This window comes from Oncorhynchus keta, unplaced genomic scaffold (assembly GCF_023373465.1).
Source record: "Oncorhynchus keta strain PuntledgeMale-10-30-2019 unplaced genomic scaffold, Oket_V2 Un_contig_2759_pilon_pilon, whole genome shotgun sequence".
Lineage (NCBI taxonomy): Eukaryota > Metazoa > Chordata > Actinopteri > Salmoniformes > Salmonidae > Oncorhynchus > Oncorhynchus keta.
The window spans coordinates 369,844-389,164 of record NW_026285609.1 but is presented as its reverse complement, the minus strand read 5'-3'; the positions used below and the strand labels follow the sequence as shown (position 1 = coordinate 389,164).

Sequence of the window (19,321 nt, the reverse complement as noted above, 5' to 3'; positions counted from 1 at the left end):
GAGGGACTCGGGACTCTGGTTGGGTGAGAGTATGAGTCAAGCTTCCACTGAGCTGCTTTCCTCATAGGCTGGAGTGGGCGGAGGGCGAGTCTTTTTTTGCATCCCTAATGGCACCCTATTCCCTTTATAGTGCACTATTTTAGACCAGGGCCCATAGGACTCTGGCCGATGTAGTGCATTACGTTGAAAATAGGGTGCCATTTGGGACACACGCTCTGTCTGGATGATGTCACAATGGCTTGTCAGGGCCAGCACAGCCGTCTAGGTCCAATGCAGCTGTTTTTAACTTTGTCAAATCATTTCTGTGTAACAATTAAGTACCTTATGTGATTGTTTTTCAAAATAAATTTCAAGAAGAATAGATGGCATCATAACAAATAGTAATTTCTCAAGCAAGAATATTGTTAAGACTGTCTGGGAGCAGTCTGAGTAGGGAAAACTGAAAACTACCTGTTATTGGCAAAGAGCTGTGGAACTCTTTCTTATTGGTCTATTGCCCAAGTTAGCACCTTTTGATGTTACTAGGCAAGCCAAAACGCCATCACGCCAAAGCAGGCTGAAGTTTCAGGCAGTCTTTTCAAACAGCCCTTACAATACAACGGCATTATCATAATTTTCACAATTTCACAGTATTATTCAACCTCATAGTGTGGAAGTATATAAAAAGCATTTTCTGTCTGACCTTGTCCAGACTCCTGACAGGATGTGAAACCAAAATATCATTGTGTTATTTGAGTGAACTATCCCTTTAAGAGCTGTAGTCACCTTTCAGCCAATCAGCCGTCCTCCTTAACTCCTCTGTACATCTCCCGTTTGCCACCGTCCACCTGCCTTTCCTCCTGAACAGTGTCTGTCTGTTCTACAACTTCGGCAAGTCCTGGAAATCAGACCCCGGGATCATCAAAGCCTCAGAGGAGCAGAAGAAAAAGGTAAATGCTGGTACTACCCATGACGCTGGCACTACCCATGACGCTGGCACTACCCATGACGCTGGCACTACCCATGACGCTGGCACTACCCATGACGCTGGCACTACCCATGACGCTGGCACTACCCATGACGCTGGCACTACCCATGACGCTGGCACTACCCATGACGCTGGCACTACCCATGACGCTGGCACTAGCCATGACGCTGGCACTAGCCATGACGCTGGCACTAGCCATGACGCTGGCACTAGCCATCATGCCGGCTACTAGCCCACCATTTTGTTACGCTGGCACTAGCCATGACACTGATCTGGCACTTTAGCCTTTTTCCAACTGATGTTTGGGGTTGGCACTAGCCATGCGCTGGCAGCTGGCACCAGCCATGACGCTGGCACTAGCCATGACGCTGGCACTAGCCATGACGCTGGCACTAGCCATCATGCCGATACTACTAACCAACGCACCACCATTTTGTTATGAAATGGCAAGTAGAGTTGGGTGAGGTTGCCCATAGACACTGATCTTGGGTCAGTTTAACCTTTTTCCAACTGATGTTTGGGGTTGGCGAAGCTGATCCTAGATCTGTACCTAAGGGAAACCACCCCCGGAGCATGAGAAGTGCCTAAGTTGAGAATTTGATTAGAGAGCTGGGCACATTGCACCATTTGTTTTTTTACGACTTAAAAGTAGTACACTATATGGGGAATAGGATGTAATTTGTGACACACAATGTTCAACCCAGTGGCCCAGTGCTAGAGGCATCCACTCTCTCCCCACAGCTCTGGGAGTCGTCTCTCATTAGCACACACTGATGGAGTATAGTAGGGTATCCAGCTTTTTACTGACCCCAGCTCAATCCCCATTGTGTGGGATTGATGAGAGGGCTAAAAATAGCCCCCATCGTTAGTGCTCTGTAGTGTTAACCAGAGCCTGGTCCACTGGTCTGGGCCATGCCCCCATCGTTAGTGCTCTGTAGTGTTAACCAGAGCCTGGTCCACTGGTCTGGGCATTGCCCCCATCGTTAGTGCTCTGTAGTGTTAACCAGAGCCTGGTCCACTGGTCTGGGCATTGCCCCCATCGTTAGTGCTCTGTAGTGTTAACCAGAGCCTGGTCCACTGGTCTGGGCATTGCCCCCATCGTTAGTGCTCTGTAGTGTTAACCAGAGCCTGGTCCACTGGTCTGGGCATTGCCCCCATCGTTAGTGCTCTGTAGTGTTAACCAGAGCCTGGTCCACTGGTCTGGGCATTGCCCCCATCGTTAGTGCTCTGTAGTGTTAACCAGAGCCTGGTCCACTGGTCTGGGCATTGCCCCCATCGTTAGTGCTCTGTAGTGTTAACCAGAGCCTGGTCCACTGGTCTGGGCATTGCCCCCATCGTTAGTGCTCTGTAGTGTTAACCAGAGCCTGGTCCACTGGTCTGGGCATTGCCCCCATCGTTAGTGCTCTGTAGTGTTAACCAGAGCCTGGTCCACTGGTCTGGGCATTGCCCCCATCGTTAGTGCTCTGTAGTGTTAACCAGAGCCTGGTCCACTGGTCTGGGCATTGCCCCCATCGTTAGTGCTCTGTAGTGTTAACCAGAGCCTGGTCCTCTGGGCTGGGCATTGCCCCCATCGTTAGTGCTCTGTAGTGTTAACCAGAGCCTGGTCCTCTGGTCTGGGCATTGCCCCCATCGTTAGTGCTCTGTAGTGTTAACCAGAGCCTGGTCCTCTGGGCTGGGCATTGCCCCCATCGTTAGTGCTCTGTAGTGTTAACCAGAGCCTGGTCCACTGGTCTGGGCATTGCCCCCATCGTTAGTGCTCTGTAGTGTTAACCAGAGCCTGGTCCACTGGTCTGGGCATTGCCCCCATCGTTAGTGCTCTGTAGTGTTAACCAGAGCCTGGTCCACTGGTCTGGGCATTGCCCCCATCGTTAGTGCTCTGTAGTGTTAACCAGAGCCCGGTCCACTGGTTAACACCTCTCTCTCTCACCTCTCTCTCTCTCTCACATCTCCAGACTATTGTTGAACTGGCGGAGACAGGAAGCCTGGATCTCAGCATATTCTGCAGTACTTGTTTGGTAAAGAAATTACTTAATTGTATTATGTACTGAAGTGTTTTGCATGGTTTGGGTTTAACATTGTCATTCTGTCAAGCCCCAATACATTTGTATTTGTCCACACAGATAAGGAAGCCCATCCGGTCCAAACACTGTGCCGTGTGCAACCGCTGTATCGCCAAGTTCGACCACCACTGCCCTTGGGTGGGCAACTGTGTCGGTATGTGTAACACCAGCAGCAGTTTTTAGCTTAGCAACAACCCATAGCCCAGCAACCGGAGTTAGTTCAGCTGATAGTCATTTATGTCCACAGAATTCCAGCCTATGAAGCAGCACATGGTTCTTTAAGAAAAATAAACAAGCTGACACCCATATGAATTCATTAGCTGTTCTGGCAGAATATAGAAAGGTGTGTGTGTGTGTGTGTGTGTGTGTGTGTGTGTGCTGACCAGCTCTATTAGCCGTGAAGCAGCAGCTGCCTGTTTTTCCCTCGACTGTTTGGACTTCCAGACAGATGGCCTCATGAACAGCTGACACGTGTCCAGACATGTCTGCCTGTAAACTTTGAGATGGAAGGAAGGGGGTCCTAAAGCGTCCATGCTGTCCCCTAAGAGCCTGACAGGATGGAGTTTGCCTTTCAGACAGGCAGCGACGTAGACGCACTACCAGTTACTCCCTAGAGGTCCACAGTGTGTTGGCCAGGTGCCCCCCCTCCTCACATCCTTTAGTCCAAACAGTGACTGGCAGCAGCCCCACACACCTGCTCATGTATCTGAGTATGACCCAACGAGCCGACTGACAGATCTGACAACTACTTGGCCTCATTCAATCCTACTGTACTTCTCCTTCTCTCTCTCTACGTCTCTCATTTGTCTTGACCTGGAGAGGAGCCAGGAGGACAGTGAGGGAGGGGATGAGGACAGTGAGGGAGGGGATGAGGACAGTGAGGGAGGGGATGAGGACAGTGAGGGAGGGGATGAGGACAGTGAGGGAGGGGATGAGGACAGTGAGGGAGGGGGTGAGGACAGTGAGGGAGGGGATGAGGAATGTGAGGCATCAGACAGATGAGGCATAACTCCCCCTCTCACTTTTCTCATTGTACTGTCAACAGGAAGTGGGAATCACCGCTACTTCATGGGTTATCTGTTCTTCCTGCTCTGCATGATCAGCTGGATGATCTACGGCTGTATCTGCTGTGAGTGGACCACCCCAACCCACCACACCTCATTCTAGTTACACCACCCTACCACACCTCATTCTTGTTACACCACCCTACCACCCCTCATTCCAGTTACACCACCCTACCACCCCTCATTCCAGTTACACCACCCTACCACCCCTCATTCCAGTTACACCACCCTACCACCCCTCATTCCAGTTACACCACCCTACCACACCTCATTCTAGTTACACCACCCTACCACCCCTCATTCCAGTTACACCACCCTACCACCCCTCATTCCAGTTACACCACCCTACCACACCTCATTCTAGTTACACCACCCTACCACACCTCATTCTAGTTACACCACCCCACCACACCTCATTCTAGTTACACCACCCCACCACACCTCATTCTAGTTACAACACCCCACCACACCTCATTCTAGTTACACCACCCCACCACACCTCTCATTCTAGTTACACCACCCCACCACACCTCTCATTCTAGTTACACCACCCCACCACACCTCTCATTCTAGTTACACCATCACACCACACCTCTCATTCTAGTTACACCATCACACCACACCTCTCATTCTAGTTACACCACCACACCTCATTCTAGTTACACCATCACACCTCATTCTAGTTACACCACCACACCTCATTCTAGTTACACCACCACACCTCATTCTAGTTACACCACCACACCTCATTCTAGTTACACCACCACACCTCTCATTCTAGTTACACCACCACACCTCTCATTCTAGTTACACCACCACACCTCTCATTCTAGTTACACCACCACACCTCTCATTCTAGTTACACCACCACACCTGTCATTAAAGTTACACACCATGATGTCTTTATAATTGTACAGCTGTTAACAACCTAGCTGTATACAGGATGTTTGGCTGCACCACTGCCCAGTCATGTGAAATCCATAGATTTGGCCTTTATGAATTTATTTCATTTGACTGATTCCCTTCTATGAACTGCAACTCAGTAAAGTCTTTGAAATGGTTAGATAACAAAATAACATCTCTATTGGTTATGGCACACCACATTTTGGTTGTTACTTTCATTTGTCCATTAATCCAGTTATTTGTGCTGTTATTTAATTTCTATAAACTTGTAATATAACCCTTTCAGTCATAGGTTGTCAAAGTAATCACTCATACATTTGTCAATCAGACTGCGGGATCAGGTTTAATCGTCAGTCCTTCTCCCTTGGGTTCTTCCCTAACCTCTCTGCCCAGACTGGAGGATCAGGTTTAATCGTCAGTCCTTCTCCTTCACCCTAGGGTTCTTCCCTAACCTCTCTGCCCAGACTGGAGGATCAGGTTTAATCGTCAGTCCTTCTCCTTCACCCTAGGGTTCTTCCCTAACCTCTCTGCCCCTCTACCCAGACTGGAGGATCAGGTTTAATCATCAGTCCTTCTCCTTCACCCTAGGGTTCTTCCCTAACCTCTCTGCCCCTCTACCCAGACTGGAGGATCCACTGCGCCACCAACTACACCAAGGATGGTTTCTGGCTGTACCTGACACAGATCGCCTCCTGCTCTCCCTGGATGTTCTGGATGTTCCTCAACAGTGTGTTCCACTTCATGTGGGTGGCTGTGCTGATCATGTGCCAGCTCTACCAGGTTAGAGAGACCATTGATTGGTTGTATGTTTAACCTGCATTTAGCCAGGTGAGATACGTAAAGTAAGCCTGGTCCCAGCTAGAACGACCCATAGGACAGGAGCATATATCCTGTTTAGAATCAGAATTGTCCATGGGATGCATTTACATCCTTGACCCTCATCTTGACCCTTTGTTGTGATGCCATAGATAGGTACATTTTATTTCTTTTGTACAACTATTTGTGACATGTGTTCTACGCGTGTGCCGGCCCCTCTTCCAGATTGCTGGTCTGGGAATCACCACAAACGAGAGGATGAACGCCAGGAGATACAAGCACTTTAAAGTAACGGCCACTTCAATCGAGAGCCCCTTCAAGTGAGTACTAGCCCTCCCTTCAGGAGCCTCTGCCAATCTGTGTCCTCCTACCCAGAAATACTGACCTGATCCTGGGTCAGTACAGGACAATTTTGCCTTTTTAATGTTTTTATTCCCTCAAAATTGACTGTTCCGGTTATGGTAACAATGGGTACATTCTGGTGCTTACTTAAAGGGATGGTTCATCCAATCTACGGGCCCGTTTCCCAGGCACAGATGAAGCCTAGTGCAGGACTAAAAAGCATTCTCAATCGAGATCTGTTGAAAGTGCTTTATAGTCCAGCACTAGGCCTAATCTGTGTCTGGGGAAACGGGCCCTACATGTTTTGGGTGAAATTAATGTTACCTTGAGTTGTCCCCCGAATTCCCATTTGTTAATATTCCCCTGATATTAGCAAAGCTGCTACCTACCAAAACTTCACCTGATACACATGGTGTACTACTTGTATCAATGGATAACACATGAAGAAGAAGTTATTAGGTCATGATGTCAACATTTTAATTTCTCTCCCTCTCCGTAGTCATGGGTGTGTACGGAACCTCATAGACTTCTTTGAGATCCGCTGCTGTGGCCTGATCCGGCCCAAGGCGATAGACTGGACCACACAGTACACAATCGAGTACGACCAGACGTCCGGGTCGGGCTACCAGCTGGTGTAGCCGAGAAGAGAGGAGAGGTGGAGCGACTGTGTCTAGAAGAGGAGGAGGGGGTTCCCCAGGGTTCAGTATCGGAGCCAGGCTGTTCTTTGGAGCACTCCCCTCAGACCTCCTTCCTCACCCATTCAGACTGAGAAAACCAGCCAGGAACTAGCATGCTGTTACAGGACACCACCATAAGACCAACACCTACTACTAGTCTATATGAAACCACCTCCATTACTGTACCCACCACCACCTCCGAGCCCCTCCTGGGGGGGCCTTCTCCTCTGGTCCCCCCCCTCTCCTGCCCATGGACGGTGCACCGCTGCCAGACGCGGCAGGGAGAGAGGCAGAGGGAGGAGGAGAAAAGAGAATATAAAAAAAACAAAAATAAGGAATCTTTATTTGTTTGCTGTACTAGAGTCATTATGCTGCGGTGAAGGCAGTACGGTTGACGGCAGTATCATTTGTTCCCTTATTTTTTTAGATAAATTTCACATCCATTTTTTTTATCGTCCATCTTGCCCTGCAGATTTATTTTTTTTGGTTTGTTTTTTTATTGTTGCTCAAAACTCTATTGTTCCTTTTAGAACTGTGGTGGCTTGGGAGACTGGGGAAGGAAGGCCTTTTAAGGAAGAAATTGGTTGTTAAGCAGGATTTGATAAGGGATGTTTACTATGGCATGGTCATGTACCATCGTTCAAGTCACCCTGAGGATTGCTTAGAATTGCCAAAGTTGTCAGTATGTCGTAAAATGGCATTTGCAATTGTTGGGGGGGGGGGGGTTGTTCCCAGTGGTCTCTTTCACAAGGTATTGAAGGTGCAGATAGGAGCGACATCCCACTTATAATGTGATGCAAGCATATTTATTTTAACTCTATTTATAGATCAAATGATGTTATAGTATCATCTTATTTTAAATTTGTTTTTTTTTATCAAGAAAAACATCAGCTACAAATTGTATATGGATGTCTGACATGGTGCCCTGAGACCTTCACTAGAAAAGTCGGCACACACACTACAAGAGTAGTGTTAGTGAGAGATCAACTAGAGTCAGGGGAAGATGAGGCCATTCCATCCCAGACTGAATGGATGGTTCTGGGAGTTTACAACAAAGGTTCATTCCAAGTGTGATTTTTTTTTGGGGGGTCCTTTTGTTTGTCTGCCTATGACAATGCACTGATCACCTTTTTGTTTCCGGTCTCGCCGTTACTGAAGAAATACAGGCGTACTCCCGACAAACACTTCAATGTTTACCGATTGACGGAGCTCGGGCCCAATGAGAGAAAGGTATATAGCCCGAGACCTGCCCCTTCTTCTGGGTTCTCATCACATTTCCCGCTAGTCGTCTCTACGCAGCGGCAGCGCAAGGACGGACTGAAATGTAAAATATGTCCAATTGTACATAAACAATCTAGTTTTCTTCGTGAGTGATTTTATTTTGTCAGTTGAAGCTGCTCCTTTTTAAACGTTGATTTCATCCAACCAAATGTAAAAGAGAACTCCCCGATTATAATCCAATTGTATGACTGTAGCTTTTAGTGATGTCCGACACTGCTGTCTAAAGGCATTTTAACCCTGCAAACTACACTGCATGGACATTGGGCTGTCGCCATACTGTTGACCCCCCATCCAAGCTGCCCAGTGATAGCCATGTGTCTGTATATAGTGAATGTTCAGTATTTACAAGTACTTTCTTCGGTATGTTCGCTTTTGTTTTTTAAATCCAGTGTGTATCTTCAGTGCAAGTCCTCCTTCTCGGTCTGCAGACACCAGATATCAAGTCTGGTCCAACCTGCCGAAGTGTAATATTAATGTTCCATGCTGGTGGTTGGATTATACTGGAAGTAAAGGTTTTTTCTATGTCATATTGCTGGGTTTGTTACCCCACTGGATGCAAGAGAAATAATGACAGTATTTTTTTCTAAACTGAAATCATGCGTGTCATCGTACGCTGTAATCCAGGATAACATAGAGGTATGAAGCATGGGTTTAGACATCGTTGTTTGTATCCCCTTATGACGTAAGAGCACGGGACGCACCATTGAGGCGATCTCCATTTTTGAAGTACATTTTCTACTTTAATCAGTTGGCAAACTGCCACCTGGAGTGGGTTGTTGGCGATTTACCACCACCTGCAGGTATGGGGTGTTTGCCCACGAGTATAATTCATTGGTGGTGACCTGGATGGAATTATACAACCCTTCGTTAACTACTTCAAAATGGTGAGAGTCCTCAACGGTGCTGCCTGTGCTAAAACAGGCTTTTGAGAACTAGAGTCCTGTATGGTATTAAAAGGTTTACCATCTTGTGTGGTCATGTCTACATCAGTGAGGGACACAGGGGATCATTTTGCAGGCTCACCTACATCTAAAAGGAGCTCAGCGGTCATCATAAACAACCTACAGGTATAGAGCTCATCCAGGTTCTGTTTCGGTTCCAGAGAAATATTCACACTAGCCTGAGTGCCACTGTTTGTACACATGCCAATTCCTTGTCACCCATTGTCATGCCAAACATGTTTGACTTGACAATGAGGAATGGAGTTGTCAAGAGCACAAACTGATCTGGGATCAGGCTTTTCACACCGGCTCTTCCAACAAATGTCATTTTCCCCCCAGCTGCCACCATGTGAAAAGCACATGATCATCTACAGTGCCTCTCCGCCTTCTTCAGGACATCACCGTAACCCTGCTTCAGATGTTAATATATTGGGCATGGTTCAATTTTAATGGCTTTAATAATAAAATACATTCAAATGTGAAAATACACATTTGTGTTGCTCTCCTGTGGTTTCTTCGAAGGCTAAATGTGTTCTGATTATAGCTATCAAAACATGTCGGTTTTTGAAGTTCAGCTCTTCCCCCATGTATCTGCAAGGAATGTTTCACACTTAAGTTGTTTTTGGTATAGCTTTTTATTTATTTATTGTATTTATTATGGCCCTCCCCCAGCCTTTAAAAAAAACAACGTGGCACAGCGGTTTTCACAGTCAGAAATGCCTGGTCTTGAGGGTGATCATCATTCGGCATGCACCAGAGCGCCAGCTCCCTGGCCATAACCAAATCCTTTGGGTCCAAAGTTCTTTGCGTAACATGCTGGGGACAAAGAAAACAGTGAGTATGGAAATGCATCCTAAAACATGTCAAAGGGTGATTGCAATGGAGGAAGCTGTGTTAAATACAACACTGCTGAAGAAAAGTAACCTTACAATGGACTGTTTCCCTGTGAGCTTGCTGATCCAATGAGGAGTTAATACACCACAGCACAAAACGAGCCTGATCTCAATGCTGCGTGGGCGCTACATGAGACGCTACATTAAAAGCCAACTGATCAATCCGCCAGTTGGCTCTGGGTCCCTGAACATACTCTGGTTGTACAACTAATTTGACAAAACATTTGTTCTTCACTCATGATTACACAGCGGCTCAATGGTTTTGTGCAAACAAACTGTTGTAGTACAGTTCTTAAATGATATTACAACTGAGTCAGATTCGCTGGACAAGTTGAGTGTTTGCAGGGCCTAAAATTCCACCTTGAGCTTCAATAAAATAACCCCTAAGTGCGTATGGGACTGTGCGTGCGCACGTACGTGGACAGCGCTGAATCTATTGTTTAGCCAAAACATTCCAATGCCATTTGGTGTGTATGACCTGGAAAGAGGAGCCATTGTGGAAGATGGATTTGGAATGTTTAGGGCATCGTGACTTGAATTCTAGCGGTTAGATTTCCAGGTGACATGGACAGAGTAACAAAGGCTTAAAGTCCAGAGCCTTCCATCCTAACCCCAGGCACACAAACACAGCTAGAATACATGGCCTCCAATGCCCTCTGCTAATAGTATAATGCTCCTGTTTTGCAGTGCTTTTATGTAACAGCTAGTTCATCTAGTTCTTGTGCCTCAGGTATAATCATGTAATCTGCCTATGGTGGGTTGGGTTCCTTCTCTCTGGTGACAGCTCCGGGGTGAAGTGTCCTCTAGGTACAGATCTACGATCAGCTTTCCCTCCCCTAATCCTAAAACTGAACCAAGATCAGCTTCTAGGGGCAACTTCACCCTACAACAGTTCCCTCACACTGGTGACCATGCAGGCCCAAGCCTGAAAGGGAATCTAGAAACCCGATGTCTCACCTTTGCAGTAGATCTCTCCATCTTTCTCTGTCTGGGTGGTCGACTCCAGGCTCTTCCCACACTTGGCACAGCGGAAGCAGTTCTTATGCCATGGCTGTCAAGATGAGATACTACTTTATTCATTACTGAGGAATAGGACCATCATATCATTGACTAGATTGTAAGAATGTATCAACTAGTGCGCATTGAGGGCAGATTCTAATGTTTTTCATTCCCCAGCAGTATACTACACAGGTACAAATCATACAGGCATTGTTCTAACATCAACACCAGATCTTATTATCAAAGGATTCTTATTGTGTTGCCATAATCCTTCACATACTGTACATTTCCTCTCATTGTGAGCCGCAGAATGCAGCGTAACACCAGTTTAAAGTCTAGCTAAAATCACAGCCTGCCATGACGTGATGGCCTACATCTGCCTGAATCCCCCCAGCCAGTCAGTCAGCACTGCAGACTTCTACACCAGCTGCCTGGAAACCAGCCCTCCAAATCCAGAGTTTATGAAAAAGCTTAAGCCAGAAAAATGTCATTTCTGTCTTGTGAATTTCCTGCAGTGAATCCATCCAATCAGCCCCTTGCAATAGTAAACCCACCTGTTTTCAATCACTGGTGGTCTCTATACAGTTAGCTCAAAACCTTAATACTCTACTACTACCCCCCCGCTCACCTTGCCTGCCCCCACGATCTTCTCCGCAGCGTACACTGACTCCCCACACCGGCCACACTTATCCGAGCCCCCGAACTTCTGGGCGAATTTGGAGGGGTTGGGGTTGGTGGTGGGTCTGTGACACTGGGTCCTGAAGGTACACACAAACAAACAGCATTAGGGGAACAAATCCCCTCTGATTTCTCTGGGGAGTGCATCAGGCCCCTCTCGTCCCCAGGACCAAGGAGTCAGGCTTGGGTAAACTCTGGGACCTTGGAGCGCTCCCTAACGAAGGGGAACCGCCTGCCCCACAGGCCCTGAATAGGAGGCTTTGTGCCGGGGACAGTGTGGAGAGAGAAGAGGGTCAGCAGGGCTGCCCAGGAACCTGTGGTTAGGTTACATAATGGGGCCCTTTCATCATAACAACCACCTGATGCCAGACTGGGTAAACAGCCCTGTGTGTACAGTAGATGAGGTGACTGGCCATTACCACGGCTCTGACTGACTGGCTAGAAGGTTACTGGCCATTACCACGGCTCTGACTGACTGGCTAGAAGGTTACTGGCCATTACCACGGCTCTGACTGACTGGCTAGAAGGTTACTGGCCATTACCACGGCTCTGACTGACTGGCTAGAAGGTTACTGGCCATTACCACGGCTCTGACTGACTGGCTAGAAGGTTACTGGCCATTACCACGGCTCTGACTGACTGGCTAGAAGGTTACTGGCCATTACCACGGCTCTGACTGGCTAGAAGGTTACTGGCCATTACCACGGCTCTGACTGACTGGCTAGAAGGTTACTGGCCATTGCCACGGCTCTGACTAGGAGCCTATCAGGTTATTCCCAGGTCTCTCAGAAATACAACTATGTAGAAAGAGTGTCATGCTGCAATATGAGTCTGGGCCCATATTCAAAAAGCATTTCAGAATAGGAGTACTGATCTAGGATCATGTCCTCTGTCCATTATGATCTAAAAGGGAAATCTGATCCTAGCTCAGTACTCCTATGTTGATTTGTTCTAAATACAAACCCTGATTACAGTACTTAGTGTCTATATTAGTTTATAGTTTATTTTGACAGATGTATATGCACTCTAGTCTAATGTATTCTAGGCTGAACTCTGGAAGTTTACAGTATTTCTCAGATGATCAGGGATCCATTTGGATAACTGTTGAGCAACTATATGTCAGTGTAAATGCACATCAGCACCAATGCAATAATATTAACTGAACAATCGCGTCAGGTCTAATCCGACAGCTGGGTTTCCCTTTAGTCATTTAGCAGATGCTCTTACCCAGAGCCACTTACAGGAGCAATTAGGGTTAAGTGCCTTGCTCAAGGGCACATTTACCTAGTCGGCTCGGGTATTCGAACCAGCAACCTTTCGGTTCCTGGCCCAGTGCCCTTAACCGCTAGGCTTTTGCTGCCCACATAATCTGCAATAGAATACGATTTCATTGTAACTTGATTTACCATACAACCACACAGTAACCAATGAACAGAAGAGAGGAATATGGTGTAGGGCGAAGTTGCCCCTAGATGCTGATCTTTGGTCAGTTTTGCATTTCCCCCACTAATGGTTAGGATTGGGGAAGCTGATCTGTACCAAGGGGAAACTCCACCCCAGAGCTTTGTATATACTACACACGTACTCCTCTGGTTTGATCCCCAGTCTCTCTCCACGGTCCATGCTGAGTGTCCCAGCTCCCTGACCGTAGCCGTAGCCCTTGGGGCCGTACTTCTTTCCATAGCAGGACTTGCAGTAGATCTCAGTGTCGTGGATGGCCACATTGTTGCTGTCTAAACCCTTTCTGCAGACCACTGGATAGGAAGGAAAAATAAAGCTGTCTGAATGACACATTGCATTGTAACTGGAGGGATACTGAATTGTCACAAGTTTCCCTAAAAAGGTCTTAATTCCACAACGGTGGATTTAGTTTCTAAATGGGATATTATCCCTCATTCCAGGAAGGAGGGGGGCAAGAGAGAGCGCCACAGTGTGACATCACAGCAGCAAGATGACCCGTTGCCACAGGAAAATGCAACCAGTGAAGAACACCACTGTAAATACAACCCATATGTTTATTTTGCCTTTTGTACTTTGTGTAAATAGTTAGTTACAACACTGTACATATGACATTCATATGGAACTTTGAGTAATGTTTACTTTGATTATTTCACTTTGGTTTAGTAATGTAAACATATGTTTCCCATCCCAATAAAGCCCATTTAATTGAAATAAGACTGAGTGAGACAGAGAGCATTCTTTCAGATTATGTGCATCAGGTACAATCTGAAACAACACAGTGATTTTGTCCCCACTACCATCCCCCTCGGGCCCGGGTCAGGTTATAAAAGCATACAGGTGAAATAGTATGGGGGCTTCCGGTTTGAGTATGTAGGAGTAAGGTGGTTCCCACACACATTTACCTGAAACTACAATTCACCTTTAACTCCAGATTAAAGTATTTTAATGTACAATGTTTAAGACAGTTTATTATCTCACAACTTAATTCTTGTACAAGCAAGATCAATGTATAACTACCATTTGATAAATGGCATCTAAATAGCATGGCTTCATTTATAAGGTGTTCAACAAAGCAAAACTGGAGGTAGGTGCATTATTAATGCATAAATAGTACACTACCCTATGAGTCCTGGTCAGAAGTAATGCACTATGTAGGGAATAGGGTGCCATTTGGGACTCAGATATTGGTTCCCACTGCTCATTAACTCATCTATAGGTCTGTCTGTCTCTAAACAAAGCCAGTTTTGTAAGGAACCCACAAAAATAGTTAATTTGTGGGACAGATTGTTTTTGTGCTTGCTTTGATGGCAGAGTGCTAATCCACAGCACGTGCTCTGTGTGTACTCTCCAGTCAAGGTCCCCAAAACGTCTTCTTCACTGAGGAGGTACAGACACACAATCTCGTACGGCTAGAAGGACCATGTCCACTTACTATTTACTGAGCTATGGGATGAGAAACACATCAATGCATTGTGCATGATACACTGCATAGATTGGTGAACTTCAGTTTGACCCCTATCATATGACTTCCTCAAAGTATAGTTCCTTTCTCATGGTTCCCATTCATATTAAAGTGGACAGAAAAGACCATTCAAGATGGAGGTTGGGCAGCGTGGGTTCACATGCCCTGTTCAGACACACCCTCTAGTCCCCTCAAACTCTGATTACTTTCATTCATTATTCCCTCTAATCAAGGACTGATTTAGACCTGGGAAAGCTGAGCTGTGTTCACACAGGCATTCCAATTCGATTTTTCTTTTTACCAATCAGATCAGCTCGGAAAAATAACTGATGTGAAAAGATCTGATTTGATTGATCGAAAAAACATCAGAATTGAGCTGCCTGTGTAAACGCTGCCCAGGTGGGTGCAATTCATTGTCAGGTAGAACAGAAAAGCAGCAGTAGTCTGGACCTCGTAGGGTCAGATTTTAATACCCCTGCTCTAGTCTAACCACATCACACTTGTAGATCTGAAATGATTGATTGGGATAGGTTTAAGCAATAAGGTGAACCTTCCACCTGGCTTATCAGGAAGAAAGGTAGAATGACAACCATATTTCTGTGGCTCCTTACACCTGTTCAATCCTTTCAGAGCTCCACAATTGACATGGACAAAGCGGACTAACAGGGCCACCACGTTCAGTAGCCAAACATTGTCGAATATTTCAGATAGAACGTTCCAAAATGTTTTGTCCTACTGAACGCATGCCACTTAGGCTGATCCAACACTGAGGAGAGACAATGAGGTTGCACTCACTGCACAGGAAGCAGCATTTGTGGAAGCTCTTCCCATCACACTGCACCTCCTCGGCATGGTACACCGTCCCCTGGCAGGCACCACACTTGTTACCTCCTCCCCAGTTTGGCATGTTTGTGCTATTGGAGAGAAAAGTGCAGAGGGGATGAGAGACATGATGTGAGACTTAAAATAAGTACTTTGGGTGAAGTTTCCCCTAGGTACAGATCTAGGATCAGTTTCCCCTCCCACAATCCTAACCTTAACCATTAGTGGGGGAAATTGACCCAAGATCACAGTCTAGGGGCAACTTCAGCCTACTCTGAAAGGAGAAACACAGAGGAAGTTACAGGTTAGTCCTTCCTGTCCTGTTTGACACGAAACACCTTCCTGGACCAATGAGATACAGGCACAAGACAACAACCCCCCTGTGCTCAGGAAGTCCAAACAGAACAACAGGTGACTGAGTCGAAGTGAGGACAAAACAATAACACATTATGGAGGTTTCATAGGTTCTACAACACCTCAGAACAATGTTTTTCTAGGAGTTAGAAAATATTAATTCAAATGGCTTGTACAAAACAAGTGTGACCTATAAACACTGATCTGGTGGCCACATAGAATCTACATGACAAACTGATGCAGAGAGTCACATGTCATCATTTTATAGACCAGCCAGCCGTACACTGGTATTTGATTAGAGACACAAAAACATAATTTAAGATGTTACACTTCCATCTGCATTCAATGACAAGCAGAGGGTCCACAAACAACCAGAACGTCCACTGATTACTATGTAGTGCACTACTTTTGATATGGGCCCTGGTCAAAAGAAGTGAATAGGATGCCTTTTGGGACATAACATGATGTCACCATCAAGAAAATAAAGAGTGCTCTTACTTTTTCATGAAGGAAACCACAGAGCAGTGCAGTCATTGATCAAGCATGAGGACAGGTACTTTGTGGAGTTCCCACCCTCCCAACGTTATTACAGACTGCATGACATGCCCAAACATGAGAGAGAATCAAAAGTTCTCAGGGCCTATAATGTCTGATCTTTCAAAAGGGTATCAATGCCCTGCATCCAATATTTAAAATCAGTCTTGTGGTATGTGCATGAATATGTTATTGGGAGTTTCACCACTTGGTTGTGCCTCAATGTTTTTAATACATCTACACATTATGTACTTATTTTTGAGACATGGGAGAGCAGATTTGGGGTGAGGTTTAACCAACTGAAAAAATAGCAATGAAGCCTATTCAATCAAAAACCAAAGAGTTTTGAATAGGTATAATTTTTACATGTATGTGGAATCACATACAACCATATATATATAGGATATTTGCAGACGACAGTACGGTGGTAGGCCTGATCACCGACGACGATGAGACGGCTTACAGCAGGGTTCCCCAACTGGCGGCCTGCGGGACGATTTTATTCGCCCCCCAAGAAAATGAATACCCTAAATAAATACATTATTATTTTTTTTTATCAATTGTTGGACATAAGACTAAAAACAACAGTAAATCAACTCCAAGTGATTTTAATTTAGAACATGTTCCCAAAGTAATTCCACACATAGATATACATATATATATGTGATAGTAAACAAATGTAAGCAAGGTTTGAAATGATGTTTTAGTCAAATGTTATGCGTTTGGGCTTCTTGCGGTCAATTTGTTGTCTACAAATTATTTGTAATTATGTTCCGCCTCCCTGACTATCTGCTCAAGAAAATAAATTGAACCGCGACTGAATTTAGTTGATGATCCCTGGCCTACAGGGAGAAAGTCTGACCTGGCAGTGTGGTCCCAGGACAACAACTCCCTCAATGTCAGCAAGACAAAGGAGCTGATCGTGGACTACAGGAAATGGAATTCCGAGCACGCCCCCATCCACAGGGCTGTAGTGGAGCGGGTCGTGAGCTTGAAGTTCCTGGGTGTCCACAGCACAGCTCTTACCCCCCTGGAGGCTGAAAAGATTCGGCATGAGCCCTCAGATACTCAAAATGTTATACAGATGCACCATTAAGAGCATCTTGATTGGCAACGGCTTAGCAGACGACGACTAGGCGCTACAGAGGGTAGTTCGCACCCAGGACCTCTACACCAGGCGGTGTCAGTGGAAGGACATAAAGATTGTCCATCCACCCGTCATAGAATGTTCTCTTTTCTACCGCACAGCAAGCGGTACCAATGCACCAATTCTGGAACCAACTCGACACCGAACAGCTTCTACCCCCAAGCCATAAAACTGCTAACTAGTTAACTAATAACCTACCCGGACTAACTGCATTGATCCTTTTTGCACCAACGATTTTTACTAATCACATACGCTGCTGTTACCGTTTATCTATCCTATTGCCGATAGTCACTTTATCCCTACATGTGTACATAATTACCTCATACCCCTGCACATCGACTCGGTACTGCGTGTAACGTTACATCGCTAAATTATCGTTATTTCTCTTTTTTCTCTCTGCATTGTTGGGAAGGACCGTAAGTAAGCATTTCACTGTTCGTCTATACATGTTGTCCCTGTAGGCCAGGGATCATGATTTAACCATTTGTATTTCTGTTGATAAGTCTCATCAGATGTTGCCTAACCCAAGAACCTCGACAGACAGTACAGGAAACTGCTACAGTATAGATAACTCACCAGGCTAAACAGGTGTGCCAATTTATTTGGAAAAGTTGAATCAACGGTCCAACTGAGATATGAACCAAACCACTTGCCTGAGCCAAGACTATAGTAAAAGTCTATGCAACAAACGAGTTATTTCACCTGAGCGACTTGTCGTCGACCCAATCTATCTGAAGAATCCAACTGTTTCACGTAAATAAACTCTCCTCGTGCCACCAATATGGATTCAGCTCTGCTTCATAGAAACAAAATGTACCGACCTGTATTTGTTGTGGGAGAATCCTTCAATTTGATCCCAGCGTTTCGACGTCGTGTCCTTTGCGGACTCACCAAACGACTGTGTTCACGGTTGTTTTAGAGAGGGGAGTGGTTTAGCCAGGCAGTGGAGGAGAGTTGTACTGTTTTACTCATTCATTGCTTTTAACCCAACATGTCAGAAATAGGGCATGAAAGCATACCTGTGATTAGACCTGTCTGAGTTAAGCCAGATATCAGTTTTAATTAGAATGCATGCAGGAAACCATAAGTGTTAGAGGTGGTGTGTTGCAAAAACATGTATTTTTACTGCAATAATTATTTTGCAGCAATAAGGTACCTCGAGGGTTTATCCAGGCAGTCAGTGTTGTCCTTAAGAACAGCCCTTAGCCATGTTATATTGGCCATATATCACACCCTGTCGGGTCTTATTGCTATTATAAACTGGTTAGCAACGTAATTATTGCAGTAAAAATGAATGTTTTGTCATACTTGTGGTATACGGCCTGTAAAGTAGAATACATAAAGCCATCACATCACACTGAGACCAGCATGCATCCGTTTAATTTGGAAATGGTGTCCTATGATTGGTTGAAAATGTCATCCAATAGAATAGTAAGTCACATGAGTAGATCATGCATTGTGAAGATGTGATCACCTGCATAGACCTGTGCAGAATGTATGTATCTGCAATATACCACTACACTGTTGTGTACTGTAACTGAGTTGGAATGAAGTGAAAACTGTCAGAAACCTACATGTGGATCTATGGTGGCAAGGCTGAATGTCGGAATGTTAGAATCCACTGATGTTCAAATATCAGGTTTCCCACATCATAATGGAAGCTTCGTCATGGAAACAGAAAAGTGACAGGCACAGAGGCATCTCACAGGGGAGTATGCTCTTCAGATAAGGAGGATCCTACAGACAGCCTAGATAGAAATAAACATGCTTAAGAGGCAGCCCTTTGAGACGGATAGCAGTCTGCACACACTCGCAGGCAGACAATCCCTCCCTCTCTGCACCCACAACAAGGCTATAACTTTTGTTTTAGGGACTCTGTACTTTAAATGTTCCTGCAGCAACCGAGTAGTACTGGGTCGT

General features: G+C 45.6%; 2 protein-coding genes and 1 long non-coding RNA gene across 14 annotated transcripts; 1 reads left to right on the top strand and 2 right to left on the bottom strand.

Annotated features, from left to right (window-relative positions):
• Nucleotides 1-761: 761 nt before the first annotated feature.
• Nucleotides 762-9,542, top strand: LOC118379544 (palmitoyltransferase ZDHHC17-like; the record flags this gene model as incomplete). Its single annotated transcript, XM_035766564.2, has 7 exons — nt 762-929; nt 2,920-2,982; nt 3,088-3,181; nt 4,073-4,156; nt 5,617-5,774; nt 6,036-6,130; nt 6,652-9,542. Coding segments are annotated over 7 exons (801 nt in total), but the record flags the coding sequence as incomplete, so codon positions are not given.
• LOC127922905 (uncharacterized) lies at nt 4,164-5,082 on the bottom strand. 10 transcript variants are annotated; one of them, XR_008112767.1, is made up of 4 exons: nt 4,934-5,072; nt 4,861-4,886; nt 4,446-4,740; nt 4,164-4,387 (listed from the first exon to the last, which is right to left on the bottom strand). It is a non-coding gene; the product is annotated as an uncharacterized LOC127922905 (long non-coding RNA). The 10 variants fall into 10 exon arrangements; XR_008112770.1 differs by lacking the exon at nt 4,861-4,886 and having other exon boundaries at nt 4,164-4,300; nt 4,359-4,387; nt 4,887-5,071; XR_008112769.1 differs by lacking the exon at nt 4,861-4,886 and having other exon boundaries at nt 4,939-5,082.
• Nucleotides 9,543-9,667: 125 nt separating the features above from the next.
• On the bottom strand, nt 9,668-18,480 carry csrp2 (cysteine and glycine-rich protein 2). Of its 3 annotated transcripts, XM_052506859.1 has the most exons (7): nt 18,223-18,375; nt 17,117-17,291; nt 15,340-15,458; nt 13,207-13,375; nt 11,572-11,701; nt 10,902-10,995; nt 9,668-9,867 (listed from the first exon to the last, which is right to left on the bottom strand). In XM_052506859.1, exons 3-7 carry the CDS (start codon nt 15,449-15,451, stop codon nt 9,791-9,793), a joined length of 582 nt encoding a protein of 193 aa, XP_052362819.1. In that variant the 5' UTR covers nt 15,452-15,458; nt 17,117-17,291; nt 18,223-18,375; the 3' UTR covers nt 9,668-9,790. The 3 variants fall into 3 exon arrangements, with proteins under 3 accessions (XP_052362819.1, XP_052362818.1, XP_052362820.1); XM_052506858.1 differs by lacking the exon at nt 17,117-17,291 and having other exon boundaries at nt 18,223-18,480; XM_052506860.1 differs by lacking the exons at nt 17,117-17,291; nt 18,223-18,375 and adding an exon at nt 18,104-18,126.
• Between the last annotated feature and the right edge of the window lie 841 nt (nt 18,481-19,321).

Excerpts from the sequence above, each read along its gene's own strand:
- csrp2 (XM_052506858.1), bottom strand. The coding sequence starts at position 15,451 with ATGCCAAACTGGGGAGGAGGTAACAAGTGTGGTGCCTGCCAGGGGACG. Across the intron at positions 11,702-13,206 it reads CTGGGGATCAAACCAGAGGA|GACCCAGTGTCACAGACCCA; the intron begins GTACGTGTGTAG and ends GTGTACCTTCAG. Across the intron at positions 10,996-11,571 it reads AGATCGTGGGGGCAGGCAAG|CCATGGCATAAGAACTGCTT; the intron begins GTGAGCGGGGGG and ends TCATCTTGACAG.